This window comes from Ipomoea triloba, chromosome 13, assembly GCF_003576645.1.
Source record: "Ipomoea triloba cultivar NCNSP0323 chromosome 13, ASM357664v1".
Lineage (NCBI taxonomy): Eukaryota > Viridiplantae > Streptophyta > Magnoliopsida > Solanales > Convolvulaceae > Ipomoea > Ipomoea triloba.
This window is the reverse complement of record NC_044928.1, coordinates 30,315,050-30,333,632: the sequence shown is the minus strand read 5'-3', so window position 1 is coordinate 30,333,632 and position 18,583 is coordinate 30,315,050. Positions and strand designations below refer to the sequence as shown.

Genomic DNA, 18,583 nt, shown 5'->3' with positions numbered 1-18,583 from the left:
AATATAAATGAATATGCAGATACGCTACACATTCATATACAATAGACGTGTCATTTTCATTCTTATGTATTTGATTTAATTATTTAAAAAAAAAAAAAACAAAAGAAAGAAAAACTCCCCTGTCTCCATGCAGATACCGACAAGAAAACACAATCACCCCTATAAATGGTCAAACAATTTGTGTGAATTTTTCTAAAAATAAAAGAAAAGGGAGAAAAGAGCGAGAGAAAGGATCTGAAGAAGGAAGATGGAGAGTAATTCTCATCCTTTACTGAGAGGAGGGAGAAGAGAAACCAAGTACAGTCATGGGTTTCCTCCATCTGAAATGGAGGCACTGAGTAGTATTTGTGAGGCCTTTTTGCCCCCTCTGCCATTGGGTTCTCTTGAAATCCCAGAAAGATGTGATCTTGATGCCCATGCCGTTGAACACTTCCATAAAGCTTGTGGCTCTCAGTATCCTGTTCCTGATGAGGTGAATATTTTCTTGATTTCGAGTTTTATGGTAACAGGAATTTCAATTGCTGACAAAACGGGTAACTCAGTGATTTCTAAGTGTCTGATCGAGTCTTGACAATTGCAGTGAAACACGCCCTCCTATGGGGTGATTCCTTGAATGGGTCGTTGAGATACCTCTTTAAATCTTGTCAGGTTGGGGTGTGGGCCCGTTGGGCGAGGGATTTTGCTTTTGTGGGCGAGAAATTGGGTTGGTGTCAAAAAAGCTAAATAGGAGAATTGTTTTATAGTTTTTGGTTTTAAGTAATGATTTGGGTTTTTGCAGGTTGCAGAAATGATTATGAAAAGGGGGTTCTTTGAGGCTGTGATCTTGGTGAGAGGGCTGTTTAAGCTTCTTTCAACTAGGCTGGGAACACTTCTGCTCTGTGGGTTCCTTTGTCTTGGGGACAAATGGCCATATGTTAACAAATTCTCAGACATTCCTGTGGAGAAAAGAGTCACTGTAATTCAGAGATGGTACAAGCATAGCCTTCTGACTCCTGTCAGATTGGCTTTTGTGTTTGTCAAATTCTTGTGTCTCTATGTGTTCTTCATCCAGGTACTTGCCCTATATCTAACAGTTTACAATTCTCTTCACCTGTTTTTTTTTTTGCTTTTTGCAAAGACTCTTCACATGGTTTTAGAAGCCTGTTTTGTTTGCTAAATTGTTTTTCCTTGCATCTTTGTAGTAGTAGTTGTTGTTGTGGTGGTGGTTGGGTTTTTTTTTTTTTTTTTTTTTCTTTTTTTAAGTGCATAGTAAACATCATGTGTCAACATCCAACCATTGTAGTCTTTTTCAGTTTGTTCATCAATTCTTGACTGGTAGATTGTGGGCAAGAACACACGATCGAGTCTTAACAGTCGCAGTGTAGAAATTTCACCCTCTTGTAAGGGTGGCTCCTTACTATTGAGTCACCGAGATAATTTACCTCTCAAGTTAAGGTGTGAGATCTTAGAGTGAGAAATTTCGTCTTTTGTCTGCAAGTCTTTTCTAGTTCTAGAAGATTTCCCACATGCCATTTTTATTTGCAGTGTAGCATTTATGATCTGTAACCACTCAAGGCTTTCCAGCTGACTAATTAACCTTTTCACTTCAATTAATGGGAAAACCTTCTATCCAATCACAATTCACAAGTTGTATTGGCTTTCTTATATCTTTCTTGTACTTCTTCTTTTTTTAATTCATTTTTATTCTTGACAAGTTAGGTGAATAGAGGACTGATAATTACAGATAACATGTGTCAGATTTGGGAACCCAATCAACAGCATTTATGACTATCCTAACTGTGATGATTTACAGTATGGGTTTCTGTGGATAAGGAAATTAAAGAGATTTACAGTTTTCTGTTTCTGATATAGTGTCATGTGGCTAGTGAATTATCACATACTAGTTCTTTGGTTCCATGGACTATAGATTTGATCTAAAAGTTTCATGTTTTAGCAATTGAGTGAATGATTAACCGAAAACGCCTTATCTATACATTGATGCTTAATTCTACTGATTTTGGCTCTTAAGTTCCAACTTCCAAGAATAGACTAGTCTGTTCTGTTGATCGGTTTAATTGGAGATAAAGATCGTGCTTTTTCTATGATTCTATCTACCCTTTTGAGCCAATTGTAGTTTTACATGTTTAGATGTTGTAATTTTAGCTTGGTTATGGGAAGAACAAACACGAAAAAGTTTAAGAAGTCTGCTGTTTTTTTGGTCATAGGTTGGTGTGGACAAGAAAAATCCAGTATGGGATGCTGTGAGATATCGAGTGGATGGTGGTGATGATGATGAGAACTCGTCGAAGAAGTCTGCTGAGGAAAAAGCCGAAAGGCCTCTTGAGAAAGGGATAGTAGAAACGAGAAACGAAAGTGAAAGTTCAGTGATCAATTCCCTTGTTAAGAAAGGCCTAAAAGCGAGAGAGGATCCTGTGAAGAATCAGATAAAGATTGAGTGTGATGTAGTGATCGTTGGGTCGGGGTGTGGTGGGGGAGTGGCTGCAGCTGTTCTCGCGGGTTCAGGGCAGAAAGTGTTGGTGCTCGAGAAAGGGAACTATTTCACCAAGTCGGATTATTCGTCCCTGGAAGGGCCTTCCATGAATGAATTGTATGAAAATGGGGGAATCCTCCCAAGTCTTGATGGGAAAATGATGCTTTTGGCTGGCTCGACAGTGGGGGGTGGCTCGGCTGTTAACTGGTCGGCCTGCATCAAAACACCCAAGTCCACGATGCAAGAATGGGCTAAGGATCACAAAATGTCGCTCTTCGCCACCCCCCAGTACGTGTCTGCAATGGACCGAGTGTGTGAAAGGCTCGGTGTCACAGAGAATTGCCCCGAGGAGGGGTTCCAGAACCAGGTTCTCCGAAAAGGGTGTGAAAATCTTGGACTTGAAGTTGAGAAAGTGGCAAGAAATTCCTCAGAAAACCACTATTGTGGCTCTTGCTGCTATGGGTGCAAAAGAGGGGATAAAAAGGGCACTGACTCGACCTGGCTAGTCGATGCTGTGAAGTGCGGTGCAGTGATCTTAACGGGCGTTGAAGCCGAGAGATTCCTGCTGCAAAAAACCCCGAATGGGAAAACGAGGGACAAGAAGTGCGTTGGCCTGATGGCAACGAGCACGAACAAGGATATCAGCAAGAGAATATGCATCGAGGCCAAAGTCACCATTTCGGCTTGTGGCTCTCTCAGAACACCTCCCCTGATGGTCTCGAGTGGACTAACGAATCCAAACATAGGCCGAAACCTCCACCTCCACCCGGTTTTAATGGCGTGGGGATACTTCCCCGAGTCCAATTCAGACCTCAAGGGCAAAATCTATGAAGGAGGCATAATCACCTCAGTACATTCAGTTGGCACTAGTGAATCCACTTCAAAAGCCATTATCGAAGCTCCAATCCTCGGGCCAGGATCATTCGCTGCAATTTTCCCCTGGAATTCTGGCCTGGAAATGAAGAACACAATGCTCAAGTATGCAAGAACTGCACACCTATTCTCAATGGTTAAAGATAGAGGAAGTGGAGAAATCAGATCACCGGGGAGAATAAGCTACAAATTCGACGCATTGGACAAAGAAAACCTGGCATCCGGGCTACGCCAAGCACTCAGAATCCTAATTGCAGCAGGAGCTGCAGAAGTGGGGACTCATCTCAGCAATGGCCAGAAAATCAAGTGCAAAGGCACCAGTAAAGAAGAAGTCGAGGCGTTCTTGGACACAGTCTTCGCCCCCGAGGGGCCAAAGTCTCTCACCAAGAACTTCACTACTTACTCCTCCGCTCACCAAATGGGGAGCTGCAGAATGGGGATCACAGCAGCCGAAGGAGCAGTAGACGAGAACGGGGAGAGCTGGGAAGCAGACGGGCTGTTCGTCTGCGATGCCAGCGTCCTACCTGGCGCTGTCGGTGTTAACCCCATGATCACCGTCCAATCCACTGCTCTCTGCCTCTCCAACAGGATTGCAGATATGTTCAAACAAGGCAGATTCTCGTGTTGATCGATTCCTATATATACATCAATACATATTCTCGTCTCGTTCTGGCAGTAGATCAGATCATATCAGTCTATATATAGTCTGCGGTTTGTAAAATCCATTTGGTTGTGCTATTCTCATCTCACACCCAATAACTTCTGCCTATAAGTCTGTAACAGTTTCTACGAACTCGATTTCTTGATATTTACTAAGAATAATGATATCATGTTTTATTCAGCATTCGAGATACATTTGCGCGACGAAATTCAAGTCAGAAACAAAAAACACATACATTAACATTAGCTGAATGCCTTCTCGAAGCTTTAATTTTAGCCATCAGAGTCTGTCTCGCGAAATGGTAATGGAACTGCCTTCACAGCCCGGAACTTGCCAACATTGCTCAAATGCTCGTGCTCCAACCTGTCGATCGAATCAACCACGAATGTGAGAATCAGAAGCTGGGAATCTGATAAACCGAGAAATTAAACCTGCAGACATATATGTATCTGTTAGTTTGTACCTGTAGAAGTTCCAGTGTCCACGTCGAATGACCTCGAGAGAAGCCAGGGAGAAGTCCAGCAGGCGCGACTCAAAGATCCCAACGTTGAAACGCATCACTGTCTCCACCCAGGCGAGCCTCAACACGAAATTCAGGGCCTGAAAAGCCAAGTCTGGTTAGCAGGAACTGAAGCATGTGCTCTATCTCAACTAAAAGTCTAAGCTGCTAGTTGGATTGCACATTTATGTTTATATATTATATATGCTCAACAGAAACTCACAATGGACACATAGTATATGATCTTGTTCTTGAGAATCAACTCATCTCTCAGCAACGCGTTCTTGCATTTCAGGTTGAAAAACCCCCAATCCTTAACGAAATCCCAGTACAACTGATAAACAGTGGCTGTGATTGAAGTCACCAACACCATAGCCAGCCAGAGCTTAGACTCTGGCTCCCTCGCATATGTTAGCCTAGCACCCGCAGCCACCATGGCCGATAAATACTTCCCAAAGTTAGCCAGATGGTTCATGTCGTTCTCATCAAACCATCGCCTCGCACACTGAACCATCAAAATTCCAATCACACGGTCCATTATCAGAACGAAAGAGGTAACTTTTTTTTTTTTTTGAATACTACTGACTCTATTACAATGCAGTATCTGTTCATAAGCAGAAAGAGTTAGTTAATGGAACAGTTTCTACCTGAGCAGCGCGCCAGTAGTATGGCGCGAAGGAGATAACATAAGCGAGCTCTCTGTACATTCGCCCCGATTTGCAGGTCTCGAATCTGTGAGTCTTGAAACTCCCAGCAAGGAAATAGCAGGCTGTGGACTCCATGTGCCTTAACAATGGAATCTGCAGACAATTTAGGGCAAGAAAACAGGGCAAACACATTGCATTAATAGACCTGTTATTTGACAAAAAACCATTTGCAGTGTTTAGAACAGACTCTGAATATTACCTGGCTGGTAAGTTGATCAGCCATGAAAAAGTCCACCATCAAAACCTGTGATAAGTAAAGAACAATCACTTCAAGAATTGAGCGACAAAGAAAACCTGCAGCCACTATCTAAGGGTGTGCGTTGGGTAAACCAGTAAACCAGCTTAAGTTAACCAAGAAAGGCAACTGAGGGTGTGTACTGAGTAAACCCTGCCTCATGATCTTAGCGAGGTAAACCAGCCTAAGTTGTCCACAACTGACTAGATCAAGTCATCAAACCAAGGAGGATAATATAGGCCAATTTGCTGGCCGATAGCAACTTGTAACCTCGTGGTTATTAAGTCAAGAGTCAGACCAACTTGGCTAGGGTTTAAGAATTCGTTCTTAGATTACATTAATTGTACTTTGATTGAAGAGAAGAATGGGGATGAATTGAAGTACCTTGTAAAATGGAGAGCAGACAATGTTGCGAATTACTCTAAGGAAACAGATGCGTGTTGGGCGGTAGAGTATGTTCAATGGGCATATAAGCAAGACAAGGAAACACTGCCAAAGTAAAGTTCAAAATGATCAAGAAACAGAAAACTTGTTGTCACTACTCGAGAGTATAAACTTGGTAAACCCTACTTATGTGTATGTAATAGACCACAAACTACATATATAGAAGTAAACTGCACTAGGAAGATCATATGCGATAAGCTCTATCGAGAGGGTGTTCGCAAGAATTAAACTCTTAACTATTATGTACGAGAAAAATCCTTTTCCACCCACTCAACCACCCGTTTCGGACCTATAAGCAGCAAGATTTAAGTCGAATCGAGCTATCGTCAGGCTCTACTTTAAAGGGAACTTTCACAGTAACGTCTATTGTGTCATTCACAAAATTCAAACTCGAGATTTTACCAGAATTAGAACCCCGGGAATATCGTCGACTTGATTAGAAGAGAATCCCTTGGACAAGAGGATGAGGTGGACAACCATGGCTCCAACAACAGCAGTCATCAAGGAAGTGCAAATAAGGAAAGCATCTCTGTATTTTAGGGCAGTTTTTGGTTGGAATTCAAATATGAAGTTATAGTTGATCCTTGTGCTCTTCCACAGGAAAAGGTTGCACCCATACAAAAATACATGCAAGCTTAGCAAAGCAAACATGCTGCAAATTCACAAAAAAAATCATTATTTAATTTGATTAAAAAATACCATTAATCATATATTCCCTCTGTCCCATTTTATCTGTCATACTTACTAGATCAAACCAACTATTTTTTCTTTATTATTTTTTACTTATTTTTAAATTTGATTTTTTTTTGTGTTTAATAGTATTTTAGTGTAGTTTCTAAGTTATAGAGGTTAGTGGCACCTGAAAACTGGGTAGACGGTTTCGACATAGCCAGCATCTGTTCCTGGAGAGAACATACCACTCAAATGTGCCAATATTCCGTACACCACAAATAACGACACAAAGCACCCAGTAAATAGCCCTGCATATATAAATCAATACCAATATTATTTTATGTATATATATATTTTTCTCCAAACAATGATATTCATTAACACAAATCAACAATATAATAATGCATTTTGTATGCCAGTTAAAAAAATCGCTAGGCGCTCTTCGAGTGTCCGGGAGGCGCCTAGCACCTAGGGTGTCTAGGTGGTGATTAATCGGGGCTGTTAGTGTATTTTATTAAATTTTATTTTTTAAAAAATTATTCAAAATTTTTAAATTTTTTAAGACTTGATAATTATAAACTATTTAACACTTTAATAGTTAATACTAAAATATTAAATATTTAATATTAACCTAAAAATATTTGAACAATTTAGGGTTATTTCACTCAAACCGATGTCATTGAATGAAATAATTCATTAAAAAAAAAAATAGAACAATAGCTAATCGGCCGACTAGGCGGCCTAGTCGACTGTCTAGCTAGCCCTTTGCCTAAACCATCCATTATGGTGATACGCTAGGCGGCCGGCTAGCACCTAGCGTCTAGACGGAATTTTTGCAACACTAATATTATAAGTGAATGGACTATTGCCGGGATATCGCGACGATATGATGACCGGTCTCCGAGCCGCGTACTAACCAAGCAACACACTAAGCGGTCTATCTGACTGTTGACTTTCCAATCGCCTGTCCTAAGGAGCCTGCAGGGCACGGGTCATAGGAACCGTGACCGCTTATATACTTTATCAATAAGAACAATTAAGTATTAACCAAGTTAGTCAAAGTAGTTGGCTTAGTAATTATTACAGGTTCTAAATTCTACTTTCCGTGGAAACTAATTATTGATTTTATTGATTTGAGTCGACCAGTTATGAATAACCTAAATTGATTTGTCTTTTGTAATTCTTTACCTGTTAAAGAGTATATTTGACCCGATACAAAAAGTTGAGTAATTAATAATTACCAGCAAAAAAGGTGATCATGTGAGACTCTTTCTGTTGTTGTGGGCGTAAGAACTTCATAGCCTTTTTCCGGTCATTGGTGGCGAAGTGCTGTGTGAATAAGGACTCCACTTCATCCATTAACCGCACCACCTTCATTCTCAAAATTAATTAATAAACAATAATTATCATTAAACAATTAATTAATTAGTGTAAACCCATTAACATCCACGTCACTAACCATTTTGTTATCATTGCACTGAGATTCAAGAAGTAATGGGCACTATGCGTTATGACAGTATATACATCAACAATGCATTAACTCAGTTCTTTAATTAAAATTTTTTTAACTTAATTAATCTTATGATATAGTGCATGCATGATGCCAAAGTAAATATATAGTTTTGGCAAATCTACTCAAAACCCACTTTTTTGTTCATGTTATTATAATGAATAGTTCAGTTGTCCCTACGTAATTAAGTTGATATCTAGCTAAATCTATTGTTTGAACAATGGTCGGTCTTAAATTTTTTATACATTTATTGAGAAATGACCTATATATGATGATATTTAAATCGAGCTAAAAAGTGTTGTTTACTTTCTTACCTTATCAGAACTAATGAAATGTGACCTCTTCACTTGTTTGAGATAATTTGCAGATGCCTGCTGGTTAGATACCTGATTTTATAGGTGAGAAAAAAAATAAAATGCTATTAGTTTAATGTGAATCATATACACATAACCACCCAGCAACACAACAAAAAATAATACAAAAATGTCTGTATGGACAGCTCAATTGATCTCACGGATGAAATTTGAGAAAAAAGACCAGGGATCGAGTCTTATCAGCCAGCAAAGGGCTCCTTGTAGACCGTACTAAAAAGGTGTTTATGGGAGCAATCCAACCAAATTGGTCAGACTGATTTATTGGTCATGTTAATTGGTTACATGTTCGTCTTCATGATTTGAACTGATGAGCTCTAGGCTAGATAACACATCCTTCGATAGTGGATGCATGTTTCCCTCATATCTTTCATTATATTTTCACTTAAAATTCCCATGCATTGCATGCATGTAAGCATATATATCATGTATCCTACTATCCTAGGTTATTCCTAGGAACATTTTGAATGACAAAGATTTATGTAAGTGGAGGTCGTGGTACTAAGATAAAATCAGACAGTATTATTGGAAGTGACGAATGCCAACATTAATTGTTACGTACCTTGTCAAATTTCTTAAGGATCTTGACAAAAGCCACCATGTTTAGAGAGCTGCCAATTCAAAGCAAGTAGAGTGAACGAAGCAAATTAATTAAAGCATATATGTGAGGTTAAATTTCGTTACGTTTAAGGAACCACCATCTTCAGTCAAAGGTGGCTGTACCACGGCAAAAAAAAGGTTGCAGATGTCTACCCTAAAAGGAGAAAAAAATTAAAGTTCATGAAACTAACGTTAACCTAATCTTTTTGCATTGCTAATTCTCCCTAGCTAATCTTTGTGTTTTGTCTTTTGCTTTAATTTCTTTTCATATCAATGCATGGCTAACTTTCTACGTACTGCTAAGTTGAGTGAATGATTGATTGAAGATTATTCAATTCTATCCGGATAATCTAGACTTTAGTGTACTAAATGGAACGGACACCAATATATAGTATCAGGTATAATTATGTATATTAACTTTTGTTGTTTTGAGTATTTTCAACACTGGTAGGTACTGATAATAGTTGATATAATCAAATATACCATACATAATTGTTCTAATACTATTTACTTGTGTGTTTTAAAAATTGTTTATTTTAATTCTTGACAGGAACACAAAGAGGCAATATGTTGGACAGGCCGAATTACACTACACTTACTTCTTTTTACTTCATTTTTTACTGGTTATTGGCATGATCGAGCCACAAATTTATTTTAGTTTCTTTCCTCAATCAAACTAAAACCAAATTAATATTAGGGTAACTATATGCACTTACTCCTTTTTACTTCATTTTTTACTAGAGCTGTCAATGCTGGCTAGTAGGGCGAGGCCCGCCAAAGCCCGCCTTTGTGGCTTTCTAACTTTCTCTGTTTCTCATAGCCTTTATTTTAATTTTTTTACTCTTTATTAAATTAATTAATTTAATATATATTTAAACCCAAAAAAGGGCGGGTTAGCGGGCCCTACCGCCAAGCCCACGGGTTAGGCGGGCGGGCTAAAAGCCTGCTCTAAAACGGGTTTATAAAATTCGAGCCTGCTCTATCCTTTTGACGGGACGGACTAGCCCGGCAGGCTAAGCCTGTTTTGACGGCTCTATTCATTATTAACATGGTTGATCGAGCTACAAATTATTTAATTTTCTTTCTTTAATAAAATTAAGATATGTAATGGGAGTAACAGATGCAGGTTAAAATGCAAACAATGCTTCCCGTGCCGCCAGTGCAAATTCACCACTAGGTATGTAAAAATGCAACATTCAGTGTTTAAAAATGCATCAATGCACCACACATAATGGTGCATTTCCAAGCACTTTGTGGTGCATTTATATATACCGAGAAGTACTGTCCGCATAGGAACCTGATCCGGGAGTAATATTATGGTAGGTACCTGTATGTTTTGAGCAGTCCAAGGCCACGGTAGAGCTCGACGTAAGCGCCTCTGATCATCTTTTCAGCGCACTGAATCTTCTTGGAGTTGACGTATTCTCTGCCGCCGCCTTCTTTCACGGAGTCGCCGTTGTTGTTTAAGAAATCTTCCCACACCATCGACGTCACGGCGGAGATGGCTCGCGTCGGGGTGGTCGCCGGAATGTCAATCCTTATCGCCACCTTTGGCTTCCCGTTCTTGGCCGCCGTCGTCTTCGCCGCCCTGCTCGCCGCGTTCACAAAGTTTATCCCGTTCCTTTCCAGCGCCGCCATCACCTCGTCCGCCGTCTCCGATGTTTCGCTCTTGCCGGTCGGACTACCGCAATATTCGCTCCGGTTGTCTGCATGTTTTGTTTCATATTATTCCACAAATTACACTCACACTAAACAGACCTTGTACAAAGAATTCAATACAGAAAAATATTGACAAGAATTAAACTCAGTCATTTTTGTACGAGATTAATAAATTTACTTGCATATTATGAAGTCTTGCAAAGTATAAATATATAAAATAAGAATATATTTGACCCACGCTTAAAAAATGTGTCTAAAATAATAAATAATGAATAAACATATATATCTTCATTGACAATGCAAGGCGCAGATCTCACTAGTGCATATATATATATATATATATATATATATATATATATATAATTCAAGTACTCCATACATTTAAGTGGACCTATATATTTATATTTATATTTATATATATGCCTCAACAACTTATGGAGCGTTATTATATTGGTAGTGAAGAATGACGTGCGACATTATATTTCAATGATCTCATATTTATCATAATATATATTATGAAAAATATGATCAAGTTGAATTAAAATATTTATGAGACCACATATATATTTAATTTTCTAATAAGTTACTTTGTATTAATGAAGACTAATCACGCTTATGTCGAGTAAGATATTAAGAGTAATAAAACTTAGGGTTCTAACTTAAGATTTTTAGTTAAGCTATAAGATATATGCGGGTCTAGTCAGACCTTAAAGAATAATTTTTACATAATTTTTCAAACATGTCTAATGTGATGAGTGATGATATTTGAGTTTAGGTCCATATATAAGTGGATAATTCTTAATATAGAAATTCACTATCCTACCACTACAAATAGGGTTTGGTAGTAAAATGTCTGCATGGACAGTTTAATTGGTCACATGTGTGAAGTTTGAAAGAAGAAATCAGGGATAAGTCTCACCAGTCCCAGTGTAACTTTGGGCATAGATAGATAAAAAAAAATATTTCTTTTATATATTAATTTTTGAATTTAAATTATAATTAATAATTCAGGTTGCGAGTGGACGGTGTATCAATGTTGTGGATTCCACTAACACCAAAAAGGAATCACACAAACTATGAGAAGATTGGTTTTCAGCAAGTCTTATCAGTGGAGATACTGTACTTTCAAGATTTCACCTACAACAACATTTTCTCCATGAAAGGGGATATAGTGCTTTCCTTCTTCTTTTTCATTTTTTTCTTTTAATTAAATTGACATATGCACTTATAGCAATGAAGTAAATCAACCTAACTAATTTACTCAAAATGCTAAACGACAAATTTTTCAGAGAATCAAACTTAAAACTTTATAATTATTAAGTCAATTATTCAACTAACTCGACATATGTTGCACCTTACGTGGGTGAATTAGTGTGTTAGTAACTTGTTCGTGGTGCCAAAATGTTGTGGTTGAGTGACATACGTAACCTTATGACTAATAATTTGTATAGGGTGCTATATATGGGCTTTTACTAGATAAATATTTCTAACTTTATGGTAAATAACCAAGTAATTACACCCTAACTTTACGGGTAAACCTGCAGCCGCTACCTGAAAGTATACTTTGGGGGAAGTTTGTATTGTGACCCTAGTCGTAAAAGAACCACAAGCAAGTAAATCAACATAAGTTGTTTATAACTAATCGAAAAATGTCAATAGATAATTCTCATTGAGAGGAATTTTGAACGTTGTGATTACCAAGTGAATTTTTCGACCAACTAAGCTAGTGTTGTAAAAAAAAAAAATCCTACTAATTGACATGTATAGTGGTACTTCCAACTTTGTAATCACAACCGTCACTATTGTAAAATAATTGTGAAAAGTCATTTACAATAGTAGCTGATTAACTATTCTGTACTAGTGAGAGACGGTAACGATGGACACACCTTAAAGTAAGGAAGGATGAATTGATGAAGAAATTAAGAAGATGGCGATGTAATAATTAGGTGCATACCGGAGCAGTAATCGGAGTTCCGGCGAGAGGAGGAGTTGGAGCGGGAGAAAAAGCCAGAAGCCGATCTTGAACGGCCAAGAGTTTTCCGGCGACGGTCATGGAGAACTTGCTTCAAGTCCAGCAAAATTTGCAGCTGTTTGCTTAAGATCTCTCCTCTCTCAAGAAACTCACTCTCTTTTGCCTTGTAAAATTCATTCACCTTCTTTAGCTCCTCATCCAAATTCTCGAAAAATACATTCACCTATATATGATTTCATTAATCCAAACCTTAAATTTTTCCTAATCATTAAAACCAATAATAATAATAATAAGTTAATATCATCTAAGATCCTCCGAGTATAATGATTTTGTCAAGTTTAATCCTAAAATTTTAAATTGTTATCATCTGTGGTCCAAGTTAACCACCGGCCCTTTAACTATCAAATTTTAACCACTCATAATCATTCCAAAAGAATCGTTACTGGTTAAATTTTGAAAGTCGAAAATTTTAGATCACTGATGATAAGAATTAGAAAGTGGGAAAATCACGGATAATAGTTTGAAAGTTTAGGACTAAACGTGTCTAAATAACTATACTCCGATGACTCAATGACATTACATAATAATAATAATAATAATAATAATAATAATAATAATTTCTTACCTCGTCTTCCTCGGAAAACAGCTGAACAAGCTCGTTTTCTGTCTCGTACATTTCTTCTTCTTCTTGTTCTTCTCCATTGCTGTCATCTCCTTTAATTTGGCTATTTACCTGAACAATACCATATTTGATAAGCCCTTTTAACTATCTATTCTTTAAAGGAAAGAACCATGTATAATTCGTGTTATTTGTCATTTTCATTGACCTTTATTTAATTTAATATTTTAATATATATTTTGTTTATTATATGTCAATATTGTCATCACAATATGATTTGATAATATTATAGCTTATGGATGGCCAAATTCCTTTGTCATATAGTGAACCAAATATATAAAGTAAATAAAATACATAAAACTTTCATTTACGAGTAAGCACACATCCTTTACTCGAATATGAATTCTAGGTAAAGGTTGTCTTGTGACTTTAGTTAGTAAAAGATCATAAGGACTTAAACCTGCTTAGTTGTCTATAATTGATCTGTTCAGATTGAGAAGGATGATAGATAACTTATATCTAAAGTCGAACTTCGAATCTTGTAGTTACTAAACCAACTGTTCAATCAATTCAGTTAGAATACTTGTCCTAAAATACATAAATCTTCCTAGAATATGTGTTTTAGATGAAATTCAACCCTAACCGGCAAACTAGCCTAACTTATTTATAATTGAGTTGGCTTAAATCGAGAAAGCTAAATGTCCTACAAATACAACTTAGGTTGCCCAAAATACATAAATCTTCCCCTTATGTAAAAGTAAAGTTGTATAGGGTATATACTCCATAATATTTATTGAAACTTTCCGGTCTAATGAGCAAAAGCATATATATTTTTTCCGGCAAACTAGCGGCGGTGTGTCAGAGGAACTGCTGATTTTCCGGTAACGTAAAAGCTGGACACGGAAAAACTGGGTTTTCAGAGTTGTATCGCAACAACAAACGACTATACGAGGAATTGTTTTTGTTTTTTAAGAAAAAGATTGTAACCTTAAAAAAGTAGAAAACCATTTCGTGAAGAAAGAGAATGGCGAAGAAGGATACAAAAAGAAAGAATAATTGCAAACACCACGGCTAGTGGTGGCGCCGCCACCTTTTTGCCGTTCCTCATACAAATCAACACCACAAACAACAAAACTCCGACCGGCCGGAGAAGCATTCTTGCGCCACCCATTTGTCAAAAACACTACATTAATTATTTTTGTGATACTTAGGAATTCGCAATTAAATCCCGCCTCGTAACCTTAGGGATACAGGAAAAATAGTAATTTTGATAAATCTCATCTTGTGATCTTAGTTGGAAAGTTGGGTTGTTTATAATTGACTGACTCAGATTAGAAACGTCAACAATAAACACTAGTACAAAATCAGTCATTTATGTTCGGAGTTGTACGGACGCATATGCCACAGAGACAAATTGTGTCTAAAGTTGTCTGGACAATTAAATTAAACTTTCTAACTTTATAGTTACTAAGTCAACGTACAGTCTGATCAACTTAATTGGGATTGCGTTATTCTGATCATACCTGGGCGTTAGTCTCGGATTTTCCGGCGGTGGCGCTGTCGTGCAGCTTGTCGGCGATCGTGCTGACGAAACCTCGTACCCGGTCGAAAAAGGACAGCCCGAAATCGTTGCCGTCGTGAACCGGTTTGGTTCTTCTTGAAAGCTTAATCTTTTTAACCTGTTTTTTGAGTTGCCAGTAATTCACAAAGGCGTCTTTCCATTCCGGTATAAGCTGTGCTTCGAGCTCCTTGGAGAACTTCACCATTGCAGAACGGAATAGCAGTCGCCGGAAAATAGTTCCGACCAGGATATACAGAGAAATGTACAGAACAGAATTGAATTGAATGAAGAAGGGAATGGAAATGGAGATGGGGAATGAACAAAGAGACTAGGATATATAGTGGCATGGGGAATATAATGGTGTTAAAGTAGTGGACAAATTAAACTTTATGGTCGGACCAACATAACATGATACTATATAGTAAAACCTCTAGTAATTCTGCTTTACTCAATGCATATCTTAGTAAAACCTCTAGTAATTCTGCTTTACTCAATGCATATCTTTAACTAACCTCTAGTAATTCTGCTTTACTCAATGCATATCTTTAACTAGTGATTATAGATTTTTCCATAAATTAACAAAAAAAGAAAGAAACAAACAAACTTATAACATGATACTATGTAGTAAAACCTCTAGTAATTCTGCTTTACTCAATGCATATCTTAGTAAAACCTCTAGTAATTCTGCTTTACTCAATGCATATCTTTAACTAACCTCTAGTAATTCTGCTTTACTCAATGCATATCTTTAACTAGTGATTATAGATTTTTCCATAAATTAACAAAAAAAGAAAGAAACAAACAAACTTGTAGTGGTTAGCTAGCTAGCTAATATGCATTCTTATACATTCGTCATTCTAGAGATCACGGTCTTTAATTTAGTATATATTGAGTTTTCGTAAATTTAGAGCGATTACAAAAGACGGGCAAGAAATATTAGTAACCTAAATCTCTCATTTGTAAAATGATTTGCGACTTATGTTGCACACTGTTTAGCTAGACAAGTTGTTTCTTTGACAGATGATATGAACTGATTTTTCTTTCAATCTCCCGATCTCTATCTTTAATTTGATGTTCTCCGTTTGGATTATTGGTAATGTATGATCTCTTGTTTCTCTTAAAAAAAAATAAAAAAAAAAAAGAAAAAAAAGACCGATTTGATCCGATAGTCCAATTAAAGAAGTTCATTGGAACTCAATCATACTTTTCCAGCACATAACCCAACCCAGAAACATAATAAGACGAAACGAGGTTGCGGTCTAGGCTACGTGGTGGATAACCAAAATGCCAACCTACTTAGAGTCGCAGTACAGCGATAGAGAATGTGGTGCATCTAGGGCACATACATTGTACGAGGACGCGTAATTCGTATTAGGCCACATCCTTCTTTTCTATTGGCTATAACTAAACGACACAATTACCAAACTGTAATAACAAAAAGTCACAAAATATGCAAGTAAAATATGAATTTTTCTACCGTTACATTGGCATTTTGTTCATTGAGTTAACACTTGTAATTAATGCGAAAGCTTTAGTGCTTTATTGGAATTTCCACATGCATAGTTTTCTTATATATTCTCAAAGTGAGTAACAGTTGGTCTTATAACATATCCCACGATACAAACCCAAAATAGAATGTATGTGCTTATATATATGTTATTTTTCAATTTTTATTTATTATTACTATTTATATTTAATAAAAAAAAAGAAAAGAATAAAGGAGTTATATTTTTGGAGGAAATTTATTTTGGGGATAAACTCAATTCATAATATATGCGAACATGGCATCATATATATAATATCCAATTAATACACCCAAAGAAAAAACAAAAACAAAAACAAACACAAACAAGCCATTCTATTTTTGATAAAAAGTTTTGTGAATGCAACATCTCAGATTTGCTTTACATATACGGTGAAGTTGTTTCATGGTACCAAATCATTTAATTTTTATCTTTATTTTATTTTTTAATCAAGAAAAAATTAATCATTATTTTATTAACTTTATATATACACTCCCTACCGTGTGAAAATTAAAGTTATAATGTGGCATTGCCATGCCCCATGTTTCAAATGCACACTTGTTACTTTCTATCAGATTCAATTAATAATAACAACAATAATAATGATAATAATAATATTATTAGTATTTTTATTTTTATTTTTATTATTACTATAATTATGATTTTTATTATTTATTATTATTATAAAGAAGCTTCATTAATCCCCATTTTCCGAGATTTCTTTTTTTTTTTTTTTGCCAATAATAGTATTAAATATTTATTTCCATAAAGAAGTACACATCTCTTCATGCTCTAGCATTATGTTGCATTTGCCACAAGTCATTATATTGCCACGAAAGAGAGCAAGAAAATTGGCGAAAGCCCTCCTCTTCAACAAGAATTTATTACTCTTTTTTATAATTAAAAAAAATAATGACAGATGGCTAGATCAACATCCTACTATTAAAACGTGACACTGGTCAAGTATTTGAACATAAAATTACTCATTTGCTAGCTATAACTTTTGGCCACGCTTGATCCATTACTAACTCTTAAGACTTTATGAAAAAAGTAAACCACATGATCTCTCTCATTGAATAAATGACAAAAAGATCGTTATTAGGTGCTCACAAATTATGTAACTTAAAATCGTATTATCATCATAAATTGAAGCGTCACCTACAGGCTACAACGTAACTACTAGCATGGTTGAGACTTACCTCAGGGTAGTGTGTATTATCAACATAGATTTAAGAGTCATCACCTACAACTAATAGAACAGTTGAAACTTATCTCAATACAATACCTATTTATAAACTTGTTGCTTAATAGAGACGGTAGATTACTCAGGCTATGCTAAAGTGTCGGACTCTATTTAATCCAAAAAAAAAAAAAAATAGCACCAATTTCATTTCTTTTTCTTTCTTTTTGGGAAGGCATGCCGTTTACGATCCTTACTAATTTAGCAAAGATTACCAACCAACAATTCTAACAAAAGTTGTATGCTATCCACTATATGAAAGTAAGGCTCTTCACAAAAATTAGTTGAAATTGTGAGAATATATATAGATAGAAAAATAGTGAATAAATTACAAATAAAATGATATAACTATAAAATTTATTTTTAAAAGTGAGAGATTATTATAAATATATATATAAATTTATTTTTTTTAAATGTGATTGGCAAAGACTATTTGGATGCGGTCTGACGACAGAAGGTAAGGAAATGCTTTTGGTTGATTATTAATCATGTCAGAGACTAGTACAGATCCCACTGGATATATATTGAAAAAGAAAGGAATCATTCTTGACCTTAAACTCTCTGAACTAGAGAATATTCCTCCCTAAACAATTATATTCCTCCCATGCTCCAAGTACAATCAACTTGCTTGCCTTCCATATTATTAGGATTTTAATTAATGTGGCAATCCCCTATTTAGCTGGACCCAAACATCACATTTACAAATTACAATTGAGCTACCATATCGTATGCTTTATAAAGTTGTACTATAATGTGTTGTATCAGAGCTATATATATATGTCATAATAAATGCTTACTATTACGTTAAAAGATATAATTAGTAGTGAATGTGTTATTTTTTATACTTGTGTAACAGTCAACATCACGTTTTGATAATAAGATTTTGGACTTAGCCCTTCAAGTTTCATCCAATAGTACATAAGGGGATAGTATACATTTGCAACATACATAGTACACCTGATAGGAA

The 18,583-nt window shown here is 36.3% G+C and overlaps 2 protein-coding genes across 2 annotated transcripts; one reads left to right on the top strand and one right to left on the bottom strand.

Annotated features, from left to right (window-relative positions):
- The first annotated feature begins 209 nt into the window (after positions 1-209).
- LOC116001932 (long-chain-alcohol oxidase FAO1) lies at positions 210-4,184 on the top strand. Its single transcript, XM_031241899.1, has 3 exons — positions 210-472; positions 779-1,051; positions 2,205-4,184. The coding sequence occupies exons 1-3, from the start codon at positions 248-250 to the stop codon at positions 3,969-3,971; spliced, it is 2,265 nt and encodes a 754-aa protein (XP_031097759.1). The 5' UTR covers positions 210-247; the 3' UTR covers positions 3,972-4,184.
- LOC116001931 (phosphate transporter PHO1) lies at positions 4,146-15,147 on the bottom strand. Its single transcript, XM_031241898.1, has 15 exons — positions 14,816-15,147; positions 13,299-13,406; positions 12,656-12,896; positions 10,370-10,748; positions 9,005-9,053; positions 8,386-8,457; positions 7,803-7,932; positions 6,749-6,869; positions 6,292-6,541; positions 5,830-5,934; positions 5,410-5,454; positions 5,151-5,303; positions 4,727-5,008; positions 4,468-4,604; positions 4,146-4,367 (listed from the first exon to the last, which is right to left on the bottom strand). Exons 1-15 carry the CDS (start codon positions 15,056-15,058, stop codon positions 4,277-4,279), a joined length of 2,406 nt encoding a protein of 801 aa, XP_031097758.1. The 5' UTR covers positions 15,059-15,147; the 3' UTR covers positions 4,146-4,276.
- Positions 15,148-18,583: the final 3,436 nt, after the last annotated feature.